This window comes from Dryobates pubescens, chromosome 18 (assembly GCF_014839835.1).
Source record: "Dryobates pubescens isolate bDryPub1 chromosome 18, bDryPub1.pri, whole genome shotgun sequence".
NCBI lineage: Eukaryota > Metazoa > Chordata > Aves > Piciformes > Picidae > Dryobates > Dryobates pubescens.
The window spans coordinates 5,801,635-5,823,463 of record NC_071629.1 but is presented as its reverse complement, the minus strand read 5'-3'; the positions used below and the strand labels follow the sequence as shown (position 1 = coordinate 5,823,463).

At 57.2% G+C, this 21,829-nt stretch overlaps 3 protein-coding genes across 3 annotated transcripts; 2 read left to right on the top strand and 1 right to left on the bottom strand.

The window, feature by feature from the left end:
• Positions 1-128: 128 nt before the first annotated feature.
• On the top strand, positions 129-5,015 carry GLA (galactosidase alpha). Its single transcript, XM_054169426.1, has 7 exons — positions 129-299; positions 629-803; positions 986-1,163; positions 2,497-2,588; positions 3,466-3,627; positions 4,194-4,391; positions 4,596-5,015. The coding sequence occupies exons 1-7, from the start codon at positions 130-132 to the stop codon at positions 4,857-4,859; spliced, it is 1,239 nt and encodes a 412-aa protein (XP_054025401.1). The 5' UTR covers position 129; the 3' UTR covers positions 4,860-5,015.
• A 1,330-nt stretch (positions 5,016-6,345) lies between these two features.
• On the bottom strand, positions 6,346-8,979 carry RPL36A (ribosomal protein L36a). The gene is made up of 5 exons (XM_009907347.2): positions 8,902-8,979; positions 8,495-8,600; positions 8,206-8,273; positions 6,528-6,650; positions 6,346-6,443 (listed from the first exon to the last, which is right to left on the bottom strand). Exons 1-5 carry the CDS (start codon positions 8,902-8,904, stop codon positions 6,423-6,425), a joined length of 321 nt encoding a protein of 106 aa, XP_009905649.2. The 5' UTR covers positions 8,905-8,979; the 3' UTR covers positions 6,346-6,422.
• A 3,563-nt stretch (positions 8,980-12,542) lies between these two features.
• BTK (Bruton tyrosine kinase) lies at positions 12,543-21,691 on the top strand. The gene is made up of 18 exons (XM_054169444.1): positions 12,543-13,389; positions 13,763-13,861; positions 14,102-14,170; positions 14,747-14,828; positions 16,253-16,381; positions 16,471-16,538; positions 17,117-17,298; positions 17,584-17,646; positions 17,886-17,940; positions 18,202-18,284; positions 18,393-18,520; positions 18,657-18,731; positions 19,073-19,244; positions 19,517-19,733; positions 20,352-20,416; positions 20,871-20,989; positions 21,121-21,278; positions 21,396-21,691. Exons 1-18 carry the CDS (start codon positions 13,249-13,251, stop codon positions 21,465-21,467), a joined length of 1,977 nt encoding a protein of 658 aa, XP_054025419.1. The 5' UTR covers positions 12,543-13,248; the 3' UTR covers positions 21,468-21,691.
• Positions 21,692-21,829: the final 138 nt, after the last annotated feature.

Below are 21,829 nucleotides of genomic sequence, written 5' to 3'. Positions count from 1 at the left end.
AGGGCGGGCCGCGGCGCGTCCTCTACCGGGATTGGCGGAGGCGTAGTGGGCGCGGCGCGGCGATTGGCCGTTCTGACACGCCTTCGGCGCGGCGATTGGCCGTTCGGACACCCCTTCGGCGCGGCGGCTATGGCGGCGGTGCGGCGGGAGCTGCTCTGGGCCCTGGCGGCGCTGGCAGCGCTAGCGGCGGCGCTGGCGCTGGACAATGGGCTGGCACGGACGCCGCCGATGGGCTGGCTGCACTGGGAGCGCTTCCTCTGTGCCACCGACTGCGCCACCGACCCGCGTCGCTGCGTCAGGTATCGCCACCGGCGGGCGGGGATGCCCCGGGAGCGAGGTGGGGCAGGGGATACTGGCCCCAGGGTAGCCCCGGTACCGGCAACTCTACCGAGTGCCAGGGCTGGGGACAGCCGGCCCGGAATGATGCCCTGTCCCCTGGCGCCCCAGTGTGCCGTCCCTGTGCCAAGGCGGAGAGATAGGCTGGTCCCGGAGCCGGGGCCTTCCTCGCACCCCTTTGCTGTTTGGGTGCTTAGGCTGGCCCAGCCCCTCGCAGGACAGGCCGCACCGGTTGCGTGTCGGTACTGCCACGTTCCCCGCGTTATTCCTGATCCTGCCTCCCCGTCGCCAGCGAGCAGCTCTTCGTGGAGATGGCCGATGTGATGGTTACCGAGGGATGGAGGGACGCAGGCTACGAGTTCGTCTGCATCGACGACTGCTGGATGGCCCCGACCCGGGACAAGCAAGGCAGGCTCCAGGCTGACCCAAAACGGTTCCCCAGCGGGATCCGCAGGCTGGCTGACTACGTGAGTGCTGCCTGCTGCCGAGCAGGGCAGGGACAGCTGTCAGCAGCCCAGCCTGCCGCTGTGCTGGGAGCAGAGTGGGGCTGAGCTAAAGCCCTGCCTGCCAGAGCAGTATTTTGCTTCCCTTGCTGGCCCAGCTCATTTCTCCTGCCCCATTCCCATTTGTTTTCTGTCTACAAGCACAGGTTCACTCCAAGGGGCTGAAACTGGGAATCTATGGTGATGTTGGGAACAAGACATGTGCTGGCTTCCCTGGCAGTTACAATCACTATGACCTGGATGCCCAAACGTTTGCCTCCTGGGGTGTGGACCTGCTGAAGTTTGATGGCTGCAGCTCGGGCACGCTGGAGCTCCTGGCAGAAGGTAACTGTGGGTTCAAGGCAGCCCTGTGCCACAGGGTGGAAATACTCTGCAGGCAGCAGCACTTCTAGGCCCAGGGTGGGATCCAGGGAGTTGCTTTTCCCTGAGCATACTTACGTAAGGAATTTGCTTACAAAAGCAGGTGTGAGACTCAGCTCCCCAGCCCAACATCAGTGCTGTACTCTGGGGAATTCTCTGTGCAGACTGCTGCCCCAACAATTAATGAGGCAGAGGCTTTGCTCCTCTGCAGTGCCTTTACTGGAGAACTCAAAGCATTCCACACACTTAACTCCATCCCTTTGGTGAAGCCACACCAACACCAATCAGCTTGAAGCTAGAACAGCTTGTGTCAGCCACAAAGGGCAGGTATCAGGGCAATGAAAAAAAGAAAGAAGGGAATTCTGGCATGAAAATCCTGCTGGGGGTTTCATGTTAAAACACACCAGTGTAACTCTCAGTTCAGGAGGCATTTGCACTCAGGCTGGCAAGTCAGCAGCTGAAAGCTCAGATGCTCAGCATGGCAAGGGGCCTTGGCTGCAGCCTCTCTGCAAGCATGAGCAAATCCCAGTGCCACAGGAGCAGATCTGTGGGAAGAACGATGCCACTCTGAGGGCCATTTTCTCACTGCTGGCAGAGTCAGCACAGTGTTTGGCAGCAGGAATCCTGGCTCTGCCTGGCAGGGAGAACCTACCCAAGTGACAGTCCCACTGAAGCCAGTTGGTGGGGGCATATGTCAGCTGCCACAGCCAGGAAGACAGCACTGCAAGTGACAGCTGAGCCAAAAGCTCTTGTTGGATCCTGTGTGTAACCCTGTTATTATCCAGTTGTACTGAAGCAGTTCCAGGGGAGGGAGCGAACTTCATTGCCACTCTGCTGATTTAAATGGACTGAACAGGGCTGTCTGAGGACAAGGACAGGATAAATCCAGTGCTTTTGCATTCCTGCCCACTCCATATGGTGTAAATGCCTCAAAAACAGACTCCTGCAGCACTAGCCAGCAAAGCTGTACCAAGCAGTTTGATAGCCAGCAACTTGTATTTCCCTAGGGAAAAAAATGCCACAGAGCAAAGAGCAGCCTCTTCCATGGCTCTGTGTGCAAAGAGATCAGCAGTCTCAGAGCAGTGAGCGAGCCCATGACCTGTAGCAAAGCTGCAAAGAACTCACCTGTCCCTGGGAGGCAGGAGCCTGGCTGCAGACTGTGCACTCTGCTGTCCTCCCTGTGCCATCTCAGGCCATGATTTTGCAAGAGTTGAACTGAAACCTGAACCTGAGACACTGGATTAGTTCCTCTGTGAGCCAGGAGATTGTGTAACCTGCATCTGTCCTCTTCCTTTAGGGTACAGGCGCATGTCTGTGGCCCTGAACAAGACTGGAAGGGGCATTGTGTACTCCTGTGAGTGGCCTTTCTACTTGAGGCCTGTGCAGCAGGTAAGGAAGGAGTGTTTCCTCAAGGCTTATCCTGGGGCTAAAATTGGGAAGAACAGAAAAGCATTAAAGCTGCAAAACAGCCTCTTGAGAAACTTGCTGAGCTGATAGGAAACAAGACTAAGGGAGAGGAAGACCACTTTTTGCTCTAGAGCCCTGAAGTACACCTGAGCTGAGTCATTACTCTGCTGGAAAGCATTCAGCAGGATCCTACAGGATGAAGGCATAGCCAACATCCATCTGCTTTCTCTCCAAGGAACCAAGCAAAGAAAAAACAATCCCTGGCAATGCAGACACAGCTAATGGACAGCTTGGTGGTGTTCCTCCTGGACACAGAGTGCTGCAGACTCAGCCCTACTGTCGCCTCTGGGGACCAGGAGAGACTTAAGACAGCCTATGTCATAGGAATTCTCCTCATTGTTTACCACCAGGTTTCTGCCAGCCAGGGCCATGCCCAACACACTGCTCTCCACCCACAGCTGCCACCAAGACAGGATGGTGCCATTCCTTCCCCCTGGGAGTCAAATGCATTAATCACCAAAGGGTGTAACCCAAGGGATGGCAGCACACTCTGGGATGTCCAGTTTAATCCTACTGGCCCCATGGCACCTTCAGTAAAGCAGCACCCAAAGGAATTTCCCAACAGAGCTGATGGCCACAAGCTTGCTCCTGAGGGAAGCAAAAGTGTTGTCTGGAGCATGGCAGACAGGGTGCCTTAAGTCCAGTAACTCCAAAGGAACCAACATGCACAGATCAGCTGGGTATGGAAGGTGTTACCATAGCTCTTCCTCATATTATCCCTAATCCAGCCTAGCCTTGTGAATGGCCTTGTTGTTGTACAGCCCAGCTCTCTGGCTAATCACACTCATCCTTTTGGCAGCCCAATTACACAGAGATCAAGCAGTACTGCAATCACTGGAGGAACTTTGTTGATGTCTATGATTCTTGGAGCAGCATCAAGAGTATCTTGGACTGGACAGCACTTCATCAGGACAGCATTGTGAAGATAGCTGGGCCAGGGGGTTGGAATGATCCTGACATGGTAAGTAGAGCAACATCCACCTTCATCCAACACCAGCAAAACATCCTCTCTTCAGCTCTAAGCTGAGAACAGGAGGGGAGTGAACTGGGGGTGAAACAGTGAGCTCTGATGGGGCCCTAGATCAGGAGCCTGAGAGGATTCTCTGACTGGAAATAGAGTGAGAACTGCAACTACAGGCAGCACCAAGAAAGCAACTGTCTCTGTATAATGCAGGCTTTACCAGCACAAGCATGGCAGTGGGAGTCTCCAAACTGCTCATCTCCCACCAGAGGGAAAACCCCTGGCTGGCAGCACTGCAAGAACAGCTGCATCCGAAAGCAGATTCCTAAGTGCTGCCCAGCTTGCTAAGGATCCTTCTTCACCTCCACCAGTAGTTCATCCTGAATTGCCACACACATCCTTTGCCTTTCCCAACCAGCTGGTCCTGCTCTTAGCACTCAGCTTGTCTAAACCAGTCCCCAGCCAGGGGGCCCACCCTCAGCATGCTGTCATTTCCCAGTGCTCAGGCTGGCCCAGTTTCCCCTGGGCAGGCTGTGTTACCAGGCGTCTTTGTTTCCTTGTCACAGCTGGTGATTGGAAACTTTGGGCTGAGCTGGGACCAGGCAGTGACTCAGATGGCAATGTGGGCTATCATGGCAGCTCCCCTCTTCATGTCCAATGACCTGAGGCACATCAGTCCCGAGGCCAAGTGGCTGCTCCAGAACAGAGAGGTCATCGCCATCAACCAAGATGCGCTGGGCAAGCAGGGATACCGAATCACCAAGGTACGGCAGCACAGGGCTGGGTGTGCAGCGTGGGGCACAGCCAGGCAGCCTCCTCAAACAGGGGGCACAGAGGAGTGCTCAGGGTTTGGGAACAAGGGCCCACTGAGTCCACTTGTTCCTGAAGCCTGCCTAAGCAGACAGGCATGGAGACTGTCAGTCCTGCCTCCCCTAACACCAGCCCTGGGTTTGTTTTCTTCTTGGCAGGACAAGAACTTTGAGCTGTGGGAACGGCCCTTGTCTGGCCAAGCCTATGCCGTGGCAGTGCTGAACCAGCAGGAGATTGGGGGACCCCAGAACTTCACCTTCTCTCTCTCCTTCCTGGGCAATGGGCTGGCCTGCAACCCGGCCTGCTCAGTCCAGCAGGTCCTGCCAGCCTGCAGGGACTGGGGGGTTCACAGCTGGGTCTCCTCCCTAAGCGTGGAGGTGAACCCAACAGGGACTGTGCTGCTGAAAATAAGGGCACTATAGGAGACAAACGTCCTGTGAGCCTCAGACTGCCTAAGCTTATCCTAAGGAGCCTGTCTCCTCCCTCCAAGCAGGGTGCCTTTGTTCTCTCCTGAGCATTCACTAGCCAAGTGCTTCTGCATGGACTTCAAACCTTCAGCTTAACATGACACCCATCACTATCACCAACAGAGAGAGGGATGCTGCTTCTCCCCCCTTTGCCCTTTCTCTGGCATTTCAGCTAAGCTGTTCTCTAAGGGGCTGTAAGGGCCTCAGCAGGGCAGCAACTCCTGTTAACATCCACTAGCAACCAAAGAAATGCAAAGGCTGCATGCAGCATCTTACAGCTCTGCTTGAACATTTCAGGGACGACAGGGGAACACCCAGGCTGCCTTGCTCTTGCCTTGCCAGGCTGGGGCACACAGTTCCAAGACAAGCTGCTCCACCCAATGCTCTCCTCAGAGCATGGACCTCTTACTTCTGTCTTCTGACACCTCAGGGACTGGACAAAATCACTTCTGAGCACCTGCTTTCTTTATAGCTGTGTGATTACTATAAATGTTATTAAGTATCAGGACTCAGCTTTTGAGAATTTCTTGCCTCAGAAGTCTGCCTCAGCAGTGTGTCACTTCCCTTTACATGACAGTTCTCTCTCCAGCCTTCATAGGGCCACTGGAGTCCCCTTCCTCAGGGAGCTGCCTCCCAGAAATAGCTGTGTGCTTTGCTTTCCAGGCAGTAGCCTTTGTGTCTGAGGGACCACAGAGTCACAGCCACTGCACAGTGCTCATGACCACAGTGTGAGCACCTGCTGGCACAGCACCTAATGCACTGCCTAATGGTGCAGGTGACACTTCATCAGATAAAGCCCCTGGTACTGAGCTCACTAGCTGCTCCAGGACCTTTGCTCACATTTTGCCCCTTAGGGAGTGCAGCTGTTCCCTGTTAGTAAAAAGAGGCCAACAGCCAAGTGCAGAAGCTGTCTGGGGAGTTTGGATTACTCTGGTCCCCACTGTGCTGAAACCACAGCTGTGTGTGAGGACTCTTAGCTACCTCTCCTCTTGGGCAAGGGCCTGGAGAGCAAGAAGGCCTACTCAGGCAGCTCTGCTTTTCTTTCTGAATCACTACTTCATCTACCAACAGTTCACATACACCACAGCATTCCTGAAAGGGAGCCACTGGAACAGAGAGATGAACTGTTTTAAGAGCTGTAGAAGTTCAGAGCAGGCCCTTCTGAAGACAGCCTTCTACCACAGCAGCTCATAAAAAAGCCTGAAGAAAAGCAGCAGCAGCACACTGCTCACAGATAAACCACTGGTGCAAAAAGCCATCAGAGTCTCAGGCTCTAAGTATATCCTAAACCACCCCCTTGGCAGCACAGTAAGAAGACCTTAGCCCTCAGCAGGTCATTTCCAAAAGCCTTCAGATCACAAACTGTTCACTTACCAAACAGCTTCACAAGCAACCCCTTCCTGTTGGGCTGAGGTACTTTCCAGTCCCACTCCAGAAACAAGGCAAGACACAGAAAACTAAGAAAGGGATCACTTCCAGATACTTTAATACAGCTCATAACAACACAGAGGAGGGACCTCAGAACTGGATCACCTGGCCCTGTAAGAAGGAAGAGGAGGAATGAGTTTATTCACCACTCAATGTCACCACCATTCCTCAGCCACTTCCACTACACAAACCTACCTTTCTCTTCTTGTCTCCACCCAGTTCAAAGTGCTTGCACCTCTTAATGGCCAGCATCCTCTTAGACCTGCAGTTAGGCTCCACACACTCCAGCCTCAGCACAATCTTCTTTGTGGTCTTAGCCTGGGAGAAGAGGAGCAAATGTTTATGTGTATCAGTGAACAAAATGTTCAGAAGCTCAGAAATGTTCTGCTGCTCAGAAAACCCTTTGTTATCTGCACTCATGAAGAGTCAAAGTGTAAAGATAAAGATGGCCAACAGAGTTTGGCTCCCTCCATTAGAAACAAGAAGGCACTTCAAGGACCAGTACAGGAGTACAAAGACATCAGCACAAGCCCTGATCCTGCAGGGATCAGCTATGCTGAATAAAGCCTGTGCCAGGGAGCACACCAAGGAGGAGCTTCTGCAGCATGGGAGAACACTGACACTGCTCAGGACAAGCTCAGCAGAAAGCTGGGTAGAAGACACACCTGGAAGCAGCACAACTGATGAACTCTGCCCAGGAGCAGCATCATTAACATGCTCAATCTAAACCTGCAGCTACTGAGATGTTAGATGAAACCCAAAAGAATACAGAGGGAAGAATTCAAAGCTGCAGGACTCCTGGAGCACCTAAAGAGCTGTGAACACCAGCTGTAAAACCTCAGCCAACCACACATACAATGCTGACTAGGGAGAAATGAGCATGGCAATGTCCAGGTGGAGAGTGCCAAACTGCAGAACAGTACAGCTGCTTTGTGCACCCTGCTTGCAGAAGCACTTCTGCAAGGTCTCCCCACTTACTGGCAAAAAGTCAACTTGAGAGACTGCAGGCTCATTTTTTTTCCCCCTTCCTGCTGGAAGGCTTCCTAAACATGTCCAGCAGAACACCAAGGCTTTCCAGCCAGAAGCCAAGGAGCTCTATAAGCACAACTGAACAGTTCACACAGAAACTGTAACAAATCAACTCCTCGGGGTTTGTGTCCCTGTTGTAAACACAATTGATTTCCCTCTCTCCCCCCCCAGCTCTTTGGCAGGGGGTACACAGACACACAGAGGGAAGAAGTGCTGTAAGGCTAGTTCCAGGTACCCACACTGAGAGAAGAAAACACAGCAGCAGGTTTCTGCACCTCATCTGTAATAGAATACACTGCTGCTCTGAGCTCTCAGGAGAAGACCTAACACAGCAGCTGTCATTTGCTGGCTCAGTGATAGGGATTTCCCTGCAGACTGCAAGAAAATGATGCCCACCTACAGGAGCAGTTCTATCATACTCATCAGTGAAGACAGACTCACCATGCAGAGGGCCTCACAAAAAAGTCCAGTCATAAACTACCACTTCATGAACATAAGCAATGCCAGCATCAACCTCCCTGCCCCTTCGATGTTCACTCAGCATTTGACAGGCAATAAGAAAAACTCCTTCCATTAAAGGGATCCTTTCCAAGGAGGCACTGCTCCCCTAAAGCATCGCAGCTCCCTGCAGCATGTTCCATCACTCCTCCAAAAAAAGGAGCACTTCCCTGAGACAGGAGCGGCAGGGACGAGGAGGGGACTGGGAGCTTAGACCTGCCCCTGCACAGAGCTGCCATACCGCGGCTTGAGCTTAAGGACCACGGCAAAGCAGCAGGAGGCTGAGTGCCGATCTCCAGCTAGGCATGTGGGTTGCTAAAGAACTTCTTCCAGGAACAGCACTCACCTTCTTACGGAAGATAGGCTTCGTCTGGCCCCCATAGCCACTCTGCTTCCTATCGTAGCGTCTTTTTCCTGCAGGAGGAAATGGCTCTTTTTAGTAAGCGACTCAAGACGTACTACAAGCACAGCTGATGCCCTTTCTAAACCCTAACAGGCCTGCAGCTGCACACCCGATTAGCAGCAATCGCACCTTCTCCCACAGCCACGACCCTGGCGCAAGGCATGACCACCCAAAGCCCCACGCCGCTCCCTGCGGGCCGTGTGCCAGGCGCCTGCCGCGCACCCATTCCTACCCTGGGCGTAGAGGGAGTCCTTGCCCTTCTTGTACTGCGTGACTTTGTGCGGCTGGTGCTTGCCGCATTTCTTGCAGTAGGTCCGGCGGGTTTTGGGGACGTTCACCTGGAGGGGCAGAGAGAAGTCGGTCAGCACAGCCGGGAACCGCTGAAGAGACGCCACGCCACACTCCAGGGCCCCCCTCGCCCCGACGCTGCGGAGCGCCGCCCGGCCGCTCCTCCCTTCCCTTCCCCTGCGGGAGGCCCTGCGCCGCCATCTCGGGCCCGCAGCCTGCCCCCGCTCCCCGACCCGGCCAAGCCGCCACCCAAGCCTCCAGCGCAGCGGCCAGGCGCCTCAGGCGGGCAGAGCGCTCCGCCGCTGGCGCGGATGTCAGCAGATGGAGGCGGGCCGCTGCGCCAGCACTCACCATCTTGTCGGCGGCGGCCGGAAGAGAAGGGGCAGCGTGGAAGCGGAAGCCGATGGGAGCGGCGACACCATGGAGAGGAAGGGGGGAGAGCGGCTCACGCAGGCGCTGCGCCTGCGGCTCCCTCTATCGACGGGAGGGCGAGGCGCCGGCCGCGGCCCCGGCCCCGACGGGCTGTGCTGCGGGCGCGGGTTTGCGCAGAAACAGAATCACTGCGGTTGGAAAAGACCTTTAAGATCACCAGGACCAACGGCCAGCCTAACAGCAGCGCGGCCACCAAACCCTGTCCCGACGTGGCACGGCCACACGTTTTTTGAACGCCTCCAGAGACAGGGACACCGGTGCCTCCCTGGGCAGCCTGCTACCATGCATGACCACTCTTGCAGGTAATATCCAATCCACACTTCCACTGGTGCAACCTGAGGCCATTTCCTCTCACCCTGTCAATGTTGTCTGGAAGAAGAGAGTGAAACCCACCTCCATACAACCTCCTTCCAAGTAGTTGTAGAGAGCAATGAGGTCTCCCCTAAGCCTCCTTTTCTCCAGACTAAGCAACCCCAAGTCCCTCAGGTGCAACTCACAAGACTTGTGTTCTAGACCCTTCACCAGCTTCATTTCCCTTCTCTGGAGCCACTCCAGCACATCAATGCCCTTCTTGTAGTGAGGGGCCCAAATCTGAACCCAGTATTTGAGGTGCAGCCTCACCAGTGCTGAATACAGGGAGACAAACACTGCCCTGGTCCTGCTGGCCACACTATGGCTGACACAAGCCAGGATGCTGTTGGCCTTCCTGGCAGTGTGGGGAGCTGCAGAGGAGTAGGGGTGCAGGGGTAAAGGATGGGGCTCTGTCATTGCAGGGGTGCCAGGAGGTGACTGCAATGAGGGATCTGTGGGATGTGCGGTGTGAGACATGGGGCAGGCAGCCAGCAAGGACATGGCACTGCCCCCCACCCAGCCCCTTTCCTGCATTCCAGTCTCCAAGTCCCAGCACCCCTGGAGCCATGTCCAGGCTCCATACCCTCCATGATGGGCAAGCCCTGGCCACAGCCAGAGCCCTGGCAGCCTCATGGAGGTGGTCCGGCTGCCTCCAGGAGGAAACACAGCTGCTGCTTTTGAGTCAGAAGCCGTAAAAAGCAGAACTGAAAGGGTGGGGTTGGCTGGCCCTGTCCTTCCTCCCTGCTCGGCGGACGCTGCTCTGCCTCTCTGCTCCCCGAGCCGCCAGGCTGGGCTGCACGGGGCAAGAGGGGGGCAGCGCGAGCCCGGCTGGCTGGAGCGGCAGCAGGAGGGCCGGGTGAGTACAGCAGGGTCTGGAGGGGCAGGGGAGTTGTGTCCCAGCGCTGTGTGGCACAAGGAGAGGCACAGTGGGAAGGTGGCGGTCCCCTGGGTGCCAGCATGGCCCCATTAACATTGCTAGGGGAAGCCATGGCAGCGGGAGGCAGGAGCATCCATGCGGCATCTCTGCTCGCCTGCTCGGTGGTGCCAGGGATCATGGCACCTGCTGGGGGGCAGGAGAGCCATCCTGGGTGCAGGCCACATGCTGCCAAGCTGGGAAAGCTCGGCCCTGTCCCACAGCCTGGCCAGCCCTGAGCAGGCAGCATCTGACTGGGGTGGGACAGCTGCCACGGGGGCACGGCAGAGCAGGGCAGTGTGGGTGTGCCAGGGGCTGCAAGGGTGGACCCCAGGGCCATGTGGGAGCAGGAGTGTGGAGTGTTCAGTGTATGTCAAGGTTCTGGGGCTGCAGCAGGGAATGGGACAAGGCTGCACATGAAACACAGCGGGGCTGTGGAGTTTGTCACCTTTCCCACTCGCCCTGAGCTTGCTAGCCCCCCACCAGCCCCCATCAGCCAGCGGTGGCAGACAGGCTCCACTCCTTACCAGGACATGTGCAGGGGCCAGGCAGTCTGCATGTGGGGGGGACCACGTGGGGCACAGGGCCAGTGGTGTGTGCTGGGCCTGGTGATGGTGTCAGAACACACTTGGCTGAGGTGTGGCAGTGGCAGGAAGTCATGTTAGCTGGTGAGAGATGCACAGGACACGCATTCACCTACCCGCTTGCCACCACTGCTGTCACAGCAGTGATGCCTAGCTGAGGGGTCGAGTCCTGTGGAGCACCCACTGCCCCAAAGACAGGGAAGGCCAGGAGGGGCCAGTGGCAGTTCCAAGAAGAGGGAGGGTGTGCCCTGCTGGGTATGAGGTGGCAATGCTGGTGACAGGACAGTTGTGCCATGCCCCCTGAGAACAGCCCTTTGAGATGCTTGTACTTTCAGGTGGCACTACCCCAGAGGACACAGTGAGACATGTCCCATCTGCCTGGCATTGCTGGCAGTGCCCCCACTGCTATGACTCAAGGCCAAGCTTCTGGGGAGCCAGCACTGCAGCTGGGATGGGCGAGAGCCCAGGGCCGCTCTGCTCAGCCCCTGTGTCTGCACCAGGGAGGGCAATGGGAGCCCTCCTGCTCTTGGGACACAGGACCAGTAGCCACATTTTATAGTTAGGGATGGGGCTACAGGAGGATGCTGGGGTCACTGTGGTCTCACCCACCACCCCACCAGCAGTCCAAGGTCAGTGGTCACTCCAGCCACCTGCTCTGTCCCCAGCAGAGACCACGGTTCCCTCCTCCCCAGCCAACAGAGGCTGTTTTTTCCTGAAAGACTCATGGCTCATTTTAAAGTCTTGGGGGTTTTTAATCACCCAAACAAACAGGAAAGGCCTGAGCCACGGGGGCCACAAGAGGAGAGAAGGGGGGACCTTGGGATAGAGGGAGCCCTGCTTGTCCCTAGCCTAGCTAAAGGCACCACAGTGGGGCAGGGGCAGGACTACACCAGCAGTAACTGCTGGGAGGCTGAGGGCATCACCAGGGCTGGGGCATGAGGCACAGAGGGTTGGAGCAGCTTCTGGCATCTCTGGTCCCCACCTGGTCCCTGTTACAAGTGAGTTAATGCCTGCATCTTGCAGAGCAGGAGTGAATGGTCTGTCTGGACAGGTTTCAGGATGGGCTCAGACTCTGACTCTGGCCCACTTCTGAGCTTCCCCCAGAGGAGATGGGCTGTGAGCAACAGGAGAGGCAAGCAGCTTCTCCCAGATTGCCCTCCAAAGCTGTGTTTATAGGAGAAAAAAAGGGAACAACCTGGAAATGAGAGGGGAGAAGGGCATGTCAGGAGACACAGATCACAGTTCAGCAGTGGCTCCACACAGCTCCATCAGCTAGGTCCAGGCTGGAGTCAGGTATTGGTTACAGCCCTCAGAGGAAGAGGTGCCCACAGCTGCAGCCACATAGCCCTGTGGGCTGCTGGAACTGTCTGGGTGTCACAAGTGCCTGGGTGCAGCACAGAGTGAGACTAGGTGAGATGGACAACCTGCTTCAAGAGATGAGCCAGGGCAGACACCCAACCCTCTGAAGGCAGGGCAGCAGTGGGACACGGGGCTCTCACCTCAGCCCTTTCCTGATGCACCATCCCTGGAGGAGCTCATCAGGAAAGCTTCACTGAGAAGGGCCAGGGGAGGACTTAACCCCTCCAATTGCTGACTGGAGGCAGCCCTAAGAGCCTAGCCTCCAGTGAGTGCTGTTCACAGGGCAGGAAAGGGCACTGAGCATTGTTCCTGCACTGCTGCAGGCAGAGGGAAGGGAAGACTTTAGGGCTACTCTGTGCTGCAGCTATTCAGGGTCAGGACCTACCCAGAAATTTTTAGGGGCTGGCCTCCCATGGCTGTCCCTTGCATGCTGCCAAGTCAACCTGTGCCTGGCACAAAGCCTCTGCGGTGTGGCAGGAGGAAATGGCCCCCACAAACACACAGCAGTGTTGGAGGGGAGGAGGGAGCCTGCTGGGTGGTGCTGCTCAGGCTCTGTGCTCCTCCCCAGGGCTACGCTTCTCGCAGCCTCCCTGGCTTCCTCCCTCTCTATCCGGCTGTGCTGTGTGTCCATCTGTCAGTCTGTGCTGTGTGTCCATCTGTCAGTCTGTGGTGTGTGTGCATCTGTCAGTCTGTGGTGTGTGTCCATCTGTCTGTCTGTGGTGTGTGTCCATCTGTCAGTCTGTGGTGTGTGTCCATCTACCCATCCACACATCCGGGGAGCCTCTCCAGCATCCGCTGGGAGCTGATGCTGGCTGGGTGGTCACTTGGTCCACAGTCTGGCGTCGGAGCGGGGACAGGAGAGGTCACATTTCAAATACCCTGCCCTGCCCATGCACCTCTGCAGCTGACTCCCCCTGGTTGCCCTTCAGGCCAGGGACAGAGTGTACCTGAGCAAGGTGCAGCAGTGGGCAGGTTTTCAGCTGAGCCAGCGCAGCGTCAGTGCTGTCCTGTCCACAGCAGCCCGGCGAGCGTGGCGCAGGGGCGGCCGGCAGGACCACCATGGCCACTGTCATCCTGGAGAGCATCTTCCTGAAGCGCTCACAGCAGAAGAAGAAAACCTCTCCCCTCAACTTCAAGAAGCGCCTGTTCCTCTTGACAGAGAGCAAGCTGTCTTACTATGAGTATGACTTTGAGAGAGGGGTGAGTCGGTGCCCACAGAGGCTGTGCCATGGCAATGCCCATGCGCTACCAGTTGGCTCTTGCCCAGCCCAAAGGGTGGCTGGCTGGGGATGGTGGCTGGGGATGGTGGCTGGCTGGGGATGGTGGCTAGTGGGGATGGTGGCTGGCTGGGGATGGTGGCTGGCTGGGGATGGTGGCTGGCTGGGGATGGTGGCTAGTGGGGATGGTGGCTAGTGGGGATGGTGGCTGGCTGGGGATGGTGGCTAGTGGGGATGGTGGCTGGCTGGGGATGGTGGCTGGCTGGGGATGGTGGCTGGCTGGCGATGGTGGCTGGCTTGAATCTCCTCAGGTGTCCACCTTGGGCAGTCATTTGAACTAACTGCATCTCTCGTAGCGCCGTGGCAGTAAGAAGGGCTCAGTGGACATTGAGAAGATCACCTGTGTGGAGACAGTGGTGCCTGAGCACAACCCTCCCCCTGAGCGGCAGGTCCCGGTGAGGAAGGACCTGGGGTCCCCACAAGTGTCCTTGCTGGGCACTTAGGGAGAGTTACCCTGCCGTGGTGTGGTGGGAATGGAGGACAGCCCTGCGTGGCACGGAGGGCTCTGCACCCACAGCCTGTCCCATACCAGTGTGATGCTGGGCAGGAGGGGGTGCCAAAAGCTGTGGCTTCCAGGGGAGATGCCAGGAGCCGAGCAGCAGGATGCTTAGCATCCATCTCTGCCTCTCTTCCAGAGGAAAGGAGAAGATGGCAACAACATGGAGCAGATCTCAATCATCGAGCGGTTCCCTTACCCTTTCCAGGCGAGTCCTTGCTGTTCCCCTTTTGCCAGTCTGCCTCTGCTCAGCTTACAGGGTGCTGGTGAGGGGACTCCAGAGGAACCTGGGGCCAAACATGGCACTGCTGTCCCACTGCCAGGTGGCACTCAGCTATCTGGGGACTCCTTGCTGCTGTCTGCACTGAGTGAGGCAGGCAAGTGAGCCTCTGTGAGCTCCACGGAATTGAGCAGCTCTGTTTAAGGAGGCTGCTTAGACAGAAACCCTCTTCTGAGCTCTGCCCTGCCCCTTTTGGTCCCCTGGCCAATGCTGGGGGGATGCCATGTGCCAACTGCCCCCTCAGCTCCCAACCCAGCTGCCTGCCCCTGCTGGTACCCGGCGTGGCCCCTGACACACCGAAAGTCAGAGAAGGAAGTGGAAAGTCTTGGGGGAGGGAGTTATTTATAGCCTCTCCGTTATGGTCCCACAAGCACCACGCAGGGCCAGCACACACTGGCATGGCTTCTGCTCTGCACTGGCTGTTTGGGCTCGCCATGAGCCTCAGCTGCCCCCACTCCCCCCGGGAGACCCCCGGGCAGGGCAGTGAGGTGTGTGGTCCTGCAGGTGGTGTATGACGAAGGGCCCCTCTACGTCTTCTCCCCGACGGAGGAGCTGCGCAAACGCTGGATCCACCAGCTGAAGAGCGGTGAGTTAGGGGCCCCGTGGCTCCCCCTGAAGGCAAACACAAACCACCAGCTGTGTGTGCAGCGCAGCCCCAGAGCCCCGGGTTTCCGGGGACTGCTATCTCATGGTTACAGTAACCCATGTCTACAGAAGAGAGAGAGCTGCTCAGAAACTTCTCCCTTGAAGTTTCCCCTGTCCCTACACGCCTGCACTAACAGCCACTCCTACCTAGGGGAGAGGGACACCTCTGTCACCTCCTGACTTCTGCAGCACCACAGCCCCCTCAGCTGAGGCTTCCCACCCTCTTTCAAGCCTCCTCTAAACTAGCTCAGCCTGGCTTAGAAGTTATTGAGGACAGGAGGAAATGGCAGATGTGGCCTTGCAGCTGTACTTGCTATGCAAGGCAGGGGCTGGGCCCCCGGGGCTTTAGGAAGCACAAAGAACCTTCTGGAAGCCAGGGAGTATCTCTCCCAACCCATCCCAAGCTTAGGTGCTACCTCCTGGAGCAGAGAGCACGATGCAGAAGCACTGTGCAGAGGGGCTTGGGTGCTTGCAAACCTGCTGTGGCTGCCTGTGTCTCTTGGTGCCTGTGGCTTTGTGCTGGGGATTAGGTTAGCTGCTCAAGTGACACAGGGAAGTTTGCCCACGCGAGGCGGAAGCAGGGCAGGCTGACAACAGGGAAGTCAGTTCTCTCACCAGGGCCCTGCTGCTCTGCTCCAGCAGGCAGCCAGCCCTCTCCCCACTTCCCTGCTACAAGAGGGGGGTTGTTGTGGCAGCTGAAGCAGTGTAGAACCCACAGGGAAAAGGAGAGAGAAAATGCTGGCCTTTTGCTGCTGGGATGCCCTCAGGCCAGCTCCTCCAAAGACAGGAGTCCCTACACCCTGTGGAGCTGCTGTGGGCCAGCACCATGCTGGTGGTGTTTAGGCACATCCAGTTGTGGCTTGGGGAGAAGCATGAGGAAACTGGCTGACAGCTGCCTGGCAAGGAAGCAGTCTGACAGCAGGGCAAGCCTCTGAGCAGAAAGGGAATGGGAGCAGTGTTCTGCCCTCTCATGGGCAAGCCAGGCACAGAGCCGGCCTCCCTCCCTGCTTCTGGAAGAAAAGGGTTTAAAAATGCTGTGAACCCTGGACCTCAGAGACCTGGGAGGTGCTGGGTGTTTCAGCTGGCAGGAGGGCTGTTCACAGCCTTGCTCCTCCAAGCACACTTGAGTCCCTCTGCAGAGCTGCTGAAGAGGAGAGGCCTGGGCCTGCAGGGGGTTATGGTACAGGGCTTGCACAGCCCCAGCACTGAAACACGAGCAGCGTGCTGAGCAGCTGCAGGGCCACGTGTGGCTGTGTATCAGTAGCACAAGAGAGGATGAAATGATTTAGTGAGACTGCTCATCCAAGGAGCAGAGGGCTTTCTGCAGCAGGCTGGGTCACAGACACCTGCCCTCCTGCGCCGCAGTGATCCGGTACAACAGCGACCTGGTGCAGAAGTACCACCCCTGCTTCTGGATCGACGGCCAGTACCTGTGCTGCTCCCAGACAGCCAAGAACGCCATGGGCTGCCACATCCTGGAGAGCAGGAATGGCAGTAAGACACTGGGCTCCCTCCCCTTGCCTTGTCCCCAGCCCCTGGGCACCACCACAGCAAGGCACCTTACTGCCTGCTCTCTACTGAAGGTTTGAAAGTCGGGCGGTCGCATCGCAAGACAAAGAAGCCTCTTCCCCCAACTCCCGAGGAGGAACAGGTAGGAGCCAGGATCAGCAGCTGGCTTTGCTCCCAGGTGTTTAAGGAAGGGTTTCTGGGAAAAGTTGATATGTTCAGTGGCTGACAGGGCACTGCTCAGAGATGTACAGGCCAGGGCTCTGCTCTGGAGAGCAATGTCAAGATGGTGTCCCAAGGGAGAAGGAGCTTGAACCAGGGGATGGAGACCAAAGGCCTGGAGGGAAGTCAAATGATCTCACCCTTGAGGTTCCCCAGGGGTAACTGGGAGGATAAAGAAGCCCTGATATAGGGTGGAGGAATCATGGGTTAAGCCAAAGGGTAGACAGAAAAAAACCTTCTCTTTTGTGAGGATGGGTCCTCAATGGCAGGGCTCCAAAGTGAGGAAATGTTGCAACAAAAAGCGCTGGAGGGATACATCCCCAGCAACTATGTCACTGAAGCCAGCAATCCCCTGGTGGAGATGCATGGGGGAGCTGAGATGAATGCTGTGGTGACCTGGCCTGAGCCTACTGCTCTGCCAGGCCTGGGGAAGGTCTTGCCTGGGAAACAGTGTGCCTGCCAGCCTCACAGTGTGCCACGCTCTCCCTTGCTCTGGGGAAGATGGTGATGAAGCCCCTGCCTCCTGAGCCTGCCCCCAGCACAGCAGGTGAGATGAAGAAGGTGGTGGCCCTCTACAACTACCTGCCAATGAATGCACAGGACCTGCAGCTGCAGAAGGGTGAGGAGTACTTCATCCTGGAGGAGAGCCACCTGCCCTGGTGGAAAGGCCGTGACAAGAACGGGTAAGCTCTCCCCTGCCCTCAGCACTTGCCTTGCAATGATGCCACCTCCTGGTGCCAGAGCACCATGGGGCTAGGAGAGGCTGTGGGCTCCTGCGTGGGATGGCCCATGAGGGTGAGGGGACTGAAGCAGGCTGTGGTACCAGCCCTCCCCAGGTATGGAGCTTGGACCCCAATGGGCTTGTACCAAGGAGTCTGAGCTCATTTCTACACAGGCTTTGGGGACAGGAACCTGCTTTCCCCCTGGCCTTCTCCATTAATGTGTGACCAGCCCCTTTTCCTCTGCAGGAGGGAAGGATACATCCCCAGCAACTATGTCACTGAAGCCAGCAATTCCCTGGAGATCTTTGAGTGAGTAGGAGAAGGCACAGGGACATGGCAAGCTGTGCTTGGTTGGAGACTTGTTGCATCCAGTTCTGTTAACCTACAGGCTATGAGCCCAGTCTGGCTGGGCCACACTCCCTCTTGCACACCCTTGGAGAGCCTCTGGCCCCATGATAGCCATCCCTGTGCTGCTCCCTGTACCACCTGTCCTGGCTGGGCCAGGTGGCTGGTAACTGCAGTGGCTGATGGCTGTGCCACTCTTCCAGGTGGTACTCAAAGAACATCACCCGGAGCCAAGCAGAGCAGCTGTTGAAACAGGAGGTAAGCTTTGACTCCTGGGGCTGAGTCCCCTCCACGCTCCCACCCTCCATGGGCTGCTGTCACACTGTGTCCAGCACAGGACCGATCCTGGCTGGCACTGGGAAGGGAGTGTCACTTCACTACCCTGGGCACTGGAAGCAGGGCTTCTCTGATTTACCACACCCTCTCCAGCCCTGCTGAGATCTTCACTCACTTCAAGTCTTGCCTGTTCCACTCACGCCTCCCCACACCGACCGCGTTCCTCCTCCCTTTCTGTCTTAGGGCAAGGAAGGAGGCTTCATTGTCCGGGACTCCACCAGCAAGACAGGGAAATACACTGTCTCTGTCTACTCCAAGTCTTCTGTGTAAGTGGATCTGAGAAAGCTGGTTCCTGCCTCAGAGAGCCCCTCTAGGCACCCACCACGCTCTGCCCCTTCTCCCCACGGCACTGACGCCCTGTGATGTGTCTGCAGAGACCCCCAAGGCACGATCCGCCACTACGTCGTGTGCTGCACGCCCCAGCACCAGTACTACCTGGCAGAAAAGCATCTGTTCAACACCATCCCCGAGCTCATCACCTACCATCAGCACAACTCTGCTGGTCAGTGTGGGCAGACAGAGCGAGGCCAGGGCTCTTGGCACGGACGTGAGGCTGCCTTCACCTTCCCGTGCCGAAGGCAGGCGGCTTGTGCGCCCTGCTGGAGCGTGCTGTGCCACTCTCCCTTTTTGTGTTCCAGGGCTCATATCCAGACTCAAGTACCCTGTGTCTCAACGCCAGAAAAGTGCCCCTTCCACAGCTGGCCTCGGCTATGGTAAGCTGGCCTCAGCTACCTCAAGTCTCCCTGTCTCCACCTGCAGTAACTTTCCAGAGCGGAGATCCTGGCTGTCCCGGGGCAGCAGGGCCCACAGCCTTCTCAGGACTCCTTTCCTCACACTCACCGGCCCTCTAGTGACAGTACTGACCAAGAGACACCGCAAGCTGCTCTGCTCCCCATCCCCTGCTGGAAACAGCCTCAGATGTTGTGGATTTGGGGATGCTTTTACAGGCAGCACATGCTTGTGAGCTCTTCTTGGGCTTGCTAGATCAGACGACCGGGAGCACCCTGCAGGGAGGTCACCTGCATCCACGTGACACTTGCACTCTCTGTCCTAGGGTCGTGGGAGATTGACCCAAAGGACCTGACCTTCCTGAAAGAGCTGGGGACAGGGCAGTTTGGTGTGGTGAAGTATGGGAAATGGAGAGGCCAGTACGACGTTGCTGTCAAGATGATCAGGGAGGGCTCCATGTCAGAGGAGGAGTTTATCGACGAAGCCAAAGTCATGATGTAAGTGGTGAGCAGCCTGTAGCTCAGTGCTGGGTATGCCTTGCCAGAATGGCTGCACCCCTAGGTGACATGGAGGCACTGTCTCAGGCAGCCTCACGCTCTGTAAAACACCTCTGAGAACCCACTGCCTTCATACTCACTACCCAGGAGCTGTGCCACTCTTACCTGGGCCAGAAGCAATTGGTCTTCCCAAACTCTCTTTATTCACAGATGCTTCTTGTGCTGTTTGGCCTTCTAGATGCTCAGCATTGCCCTTCTTGTCCCTAACACAGGAACCTGTCTCATGAGAAGCTGGTGCAGCTCTATGGAGTCTGCACCAAGCAGCGTCCCATCTTCATCATCACCGAGTACATGGCCAATGGCTGCCTCCTGAACTTCCTGAGGGAAACTCGGCAGCGCTTCCAGCCTGCCCAGCTGCTGGAGATGTGCAAGGATGTCTGTGAGGCTATGGAGTACCTGGAATCCAAGCAGTTCCTGCACCGAGACCTGGTAGGGCTGTGGCTGAAGGACACCTCTCCAGCTCCGTGGAGAGCTACAGCATGTCCTAGAGAGGGTCCAGCTAGTTCACCAACGTGATGAGAGGCAGCTGGGCAGCCTTCCCTGCAGAACATCCCTCAGCATGGGCAGGATGTTCTGAAGTCACTGCTCTGCAGCCAGTTAGCAGAGCTTGCAGAAAGGGCAGGACTGGGTAGCTCTCCAGGGCATGGGAAATGCATTTGTGGCTAGGGCAGGGTTTGCATTAGACAGCATCACTAGTTCAGATGTGAAAAGGGACCTCCTGACCACCATGAAAAGCTGAGCCTACAGTTCCTCGGGCCTTAGGATGGCATTGCCAGCTTGCAGTCCTCTTGGGTGCCATGTCTGATCTTCCAGTGCTGCTTTGTTTAGGCAAAGCCCCACTAGGGATGTTGCCCCTCCATAGATAATCAGGGTGCCTGGAGTCCTTCCTCTCTCGCTATCTTTGCTGGCCTCAGTCCAGGTGAACCTGCAGGACAAAGTAAAGCAAAGTCTTAAGTGCATAGGAGCAAGATAAAGTTCCAGATGGTACCAGGTGACTGGAGAGGCAGGAGCAGGTAGGAGTGACTGCCTCCATCTCTCCACCCACAGGCTGCTCGCAACTGTTTGGTGAACGACCAAGGAATTGTGAAAGTATCAGATTTTGGGCTGTCCAGGTCTGGTAGATATGTCTGTGTCACCTTTCTGTCTCAGTATCTCTTCTCTTCCTACAGCCTCTTCCACATTTGAATCTTTCTCTCCACCATTCTCCAGCTCTGTTTTCCCTCCACCTTCTCCTGTCTTTCTGGAAAGGCTCATCCATCTGGCCCAACATTCTGCTTCTCTATTTTCCACCATCCTTGCCTTACTTCCCCAGTCTCTTTTCCCCCTCTTTGCTTCTTCCTTCCCCCACCTCTAGTCTCCTGCCTGCAGCTTGCTCTTCACATCCCCTTTTTGCTACGCTTCTGTGTCACCCTATCCCTTCCCCAATCTTGACTAACATCAACTTTGCCCAGGGACCTCTCTGCCTGTTGAACCACTGGTCACTCTGAGAGCTGTCGGTGCCTTTTGGGGCTTGGTGGTGAAATGTGAACTCCAAGAGAGGCACCCTGATCTGTTTACCTGCTGCAGGTACGTTCTAGATGATGAGTACACAAGCTCCATGGGGTCCAAGTTTCCAGTGCGGTGGTCTCCCCCTGAAGTGCTCCTGTACAGCAAGTTCAGCAGCAAGTCCGACGTCTGGGCTTTTGGTAAGAGCACAGCACTAATGCGGGGGAGCTCAGGAAGAGAGGGTGCCCCATCCACAGTCAGCGACTCCGCAAGCCAGCTTCAGGCAGAGGCGCTCCCGTGCCATGAGCTGTCCCTGCCCTGTCCCCAACAGGCGTTCTGATGTGGGAAGTTTACTCTCTGGGAAAGATGCCCTACGAGAGGTTTAACAACAGCGAAACAACCGAGCACGTCATCCAAGGTCTGCGCCTCTACCGCCCGCAGCAGGCGTCGGAGCGGGTGTACGCCATCATGTACAGCTGCTGGCATGAGGTAAGCCGCTCTCACCCTGGGTGAGCCCCCGCGGTCGCCCTGCGTGGGGCTGGCACGGCTCCGCGGCGGCGGCAGGGCCGGCCGGCTCCAGCGCGGCTCCCCTCTCTCGCACGGCAGAAGGCTGAGGAGCGCCCCACCTTCACTGCGCTGCTGGGCAGCATCCTGGACGTCATGGACGACGAGCCCTGACCCCGAGCCGGGCCGGCCTGGCCTGTGACACCTGCCTGGTGCCGGTGGCTGGCACTACTGGGCCGGCGCTGCCCTGCGGACCTGCGCACCGCACCTCGACACCACTGTCATGGACACGGCACCAGCCGCCTCGTGGGCAAGCAGGGACCTCGTAGGGTCCTCACGGCTGCCATCGCAGCTCCTGTGACCGGACAGAGCCCCTCACGGCCAAGGACAGAGGCGGAGCCCCTGACGGCCCCGCCGAGCGCCCCCGCCGGGCCGCCCGCCGGGCCCGCGCGCAATAAACGGTTCCCGACACCTCGCCGGCTGCCGGTCCGCCCGTCCGGCAGGGGGCTCCCGACGGGCGGGGATCGAGCGAGCGT

Excerpts from the sequence above, each read along its gene's own strand:
- GLA (XM_054169426.1), top strand. The coding sequence starts at position 130 with ATGGCGGCGGTGCGGCGGGAGCTGCTCTGGGCCCTGGCGGCGCTGGCA. Across the intron at positions 804-985 it reads TCCGCAGGCTGGCTGACTAC|GTTCACTCCAAGGGGCTGAA; the intron begins GTGAGTGCTGCC and ends CTACAAGCACAG. Across the intron at positions 4,392-4,595 it reads AGGGATACCGAATCACCAAG|GACAAGAACTTTGAGCTGTG; the intron begins GTACGGCAGCAC and ends TCTTCTTGGCAG.
- RPL36A (XM_009907347.2), bottom strand. Across the intron at positions 6,651-8,205 it reads AGCCTATCTTCCGTAAGAAG|GCTAAGACCACAAAGAAGAT; the intron begins GTGAGTGCTGTT and ends CTCTTCTCCCAG. Across the intron at positions 6,444-6,527 it reads GTGGAGACAAGAAGAGAAAG|GGCCAGGTGATCCAGTTCTG; the intron begins GTAGGTTTGTGT and ends TCCTTCTTACAG.
- BTK (XM_054169444.1), top strand. The coding sequence starts at position 13,249 with ATGGCCACTGTCATCCTGGAGAGCATCTTCCTGAAGCGCTCACAGCAG. Across the intron at positions 13,390-13,762 it reads AGTATGACTTTGAGAGAGGG|CGCCGTGGCAGTAAGAAGGG; the intron begins GTGAGTCGGTGC and ends CATCTCTCGTAG. Across the intron at positions 18,521-18,656 it reads CCATCAGCACAACTCTGCTG|GGCTCATATCCAGACTCAAG; the intron begins GTCAGTGTGGGC and ends TTTGTGTTCCAG.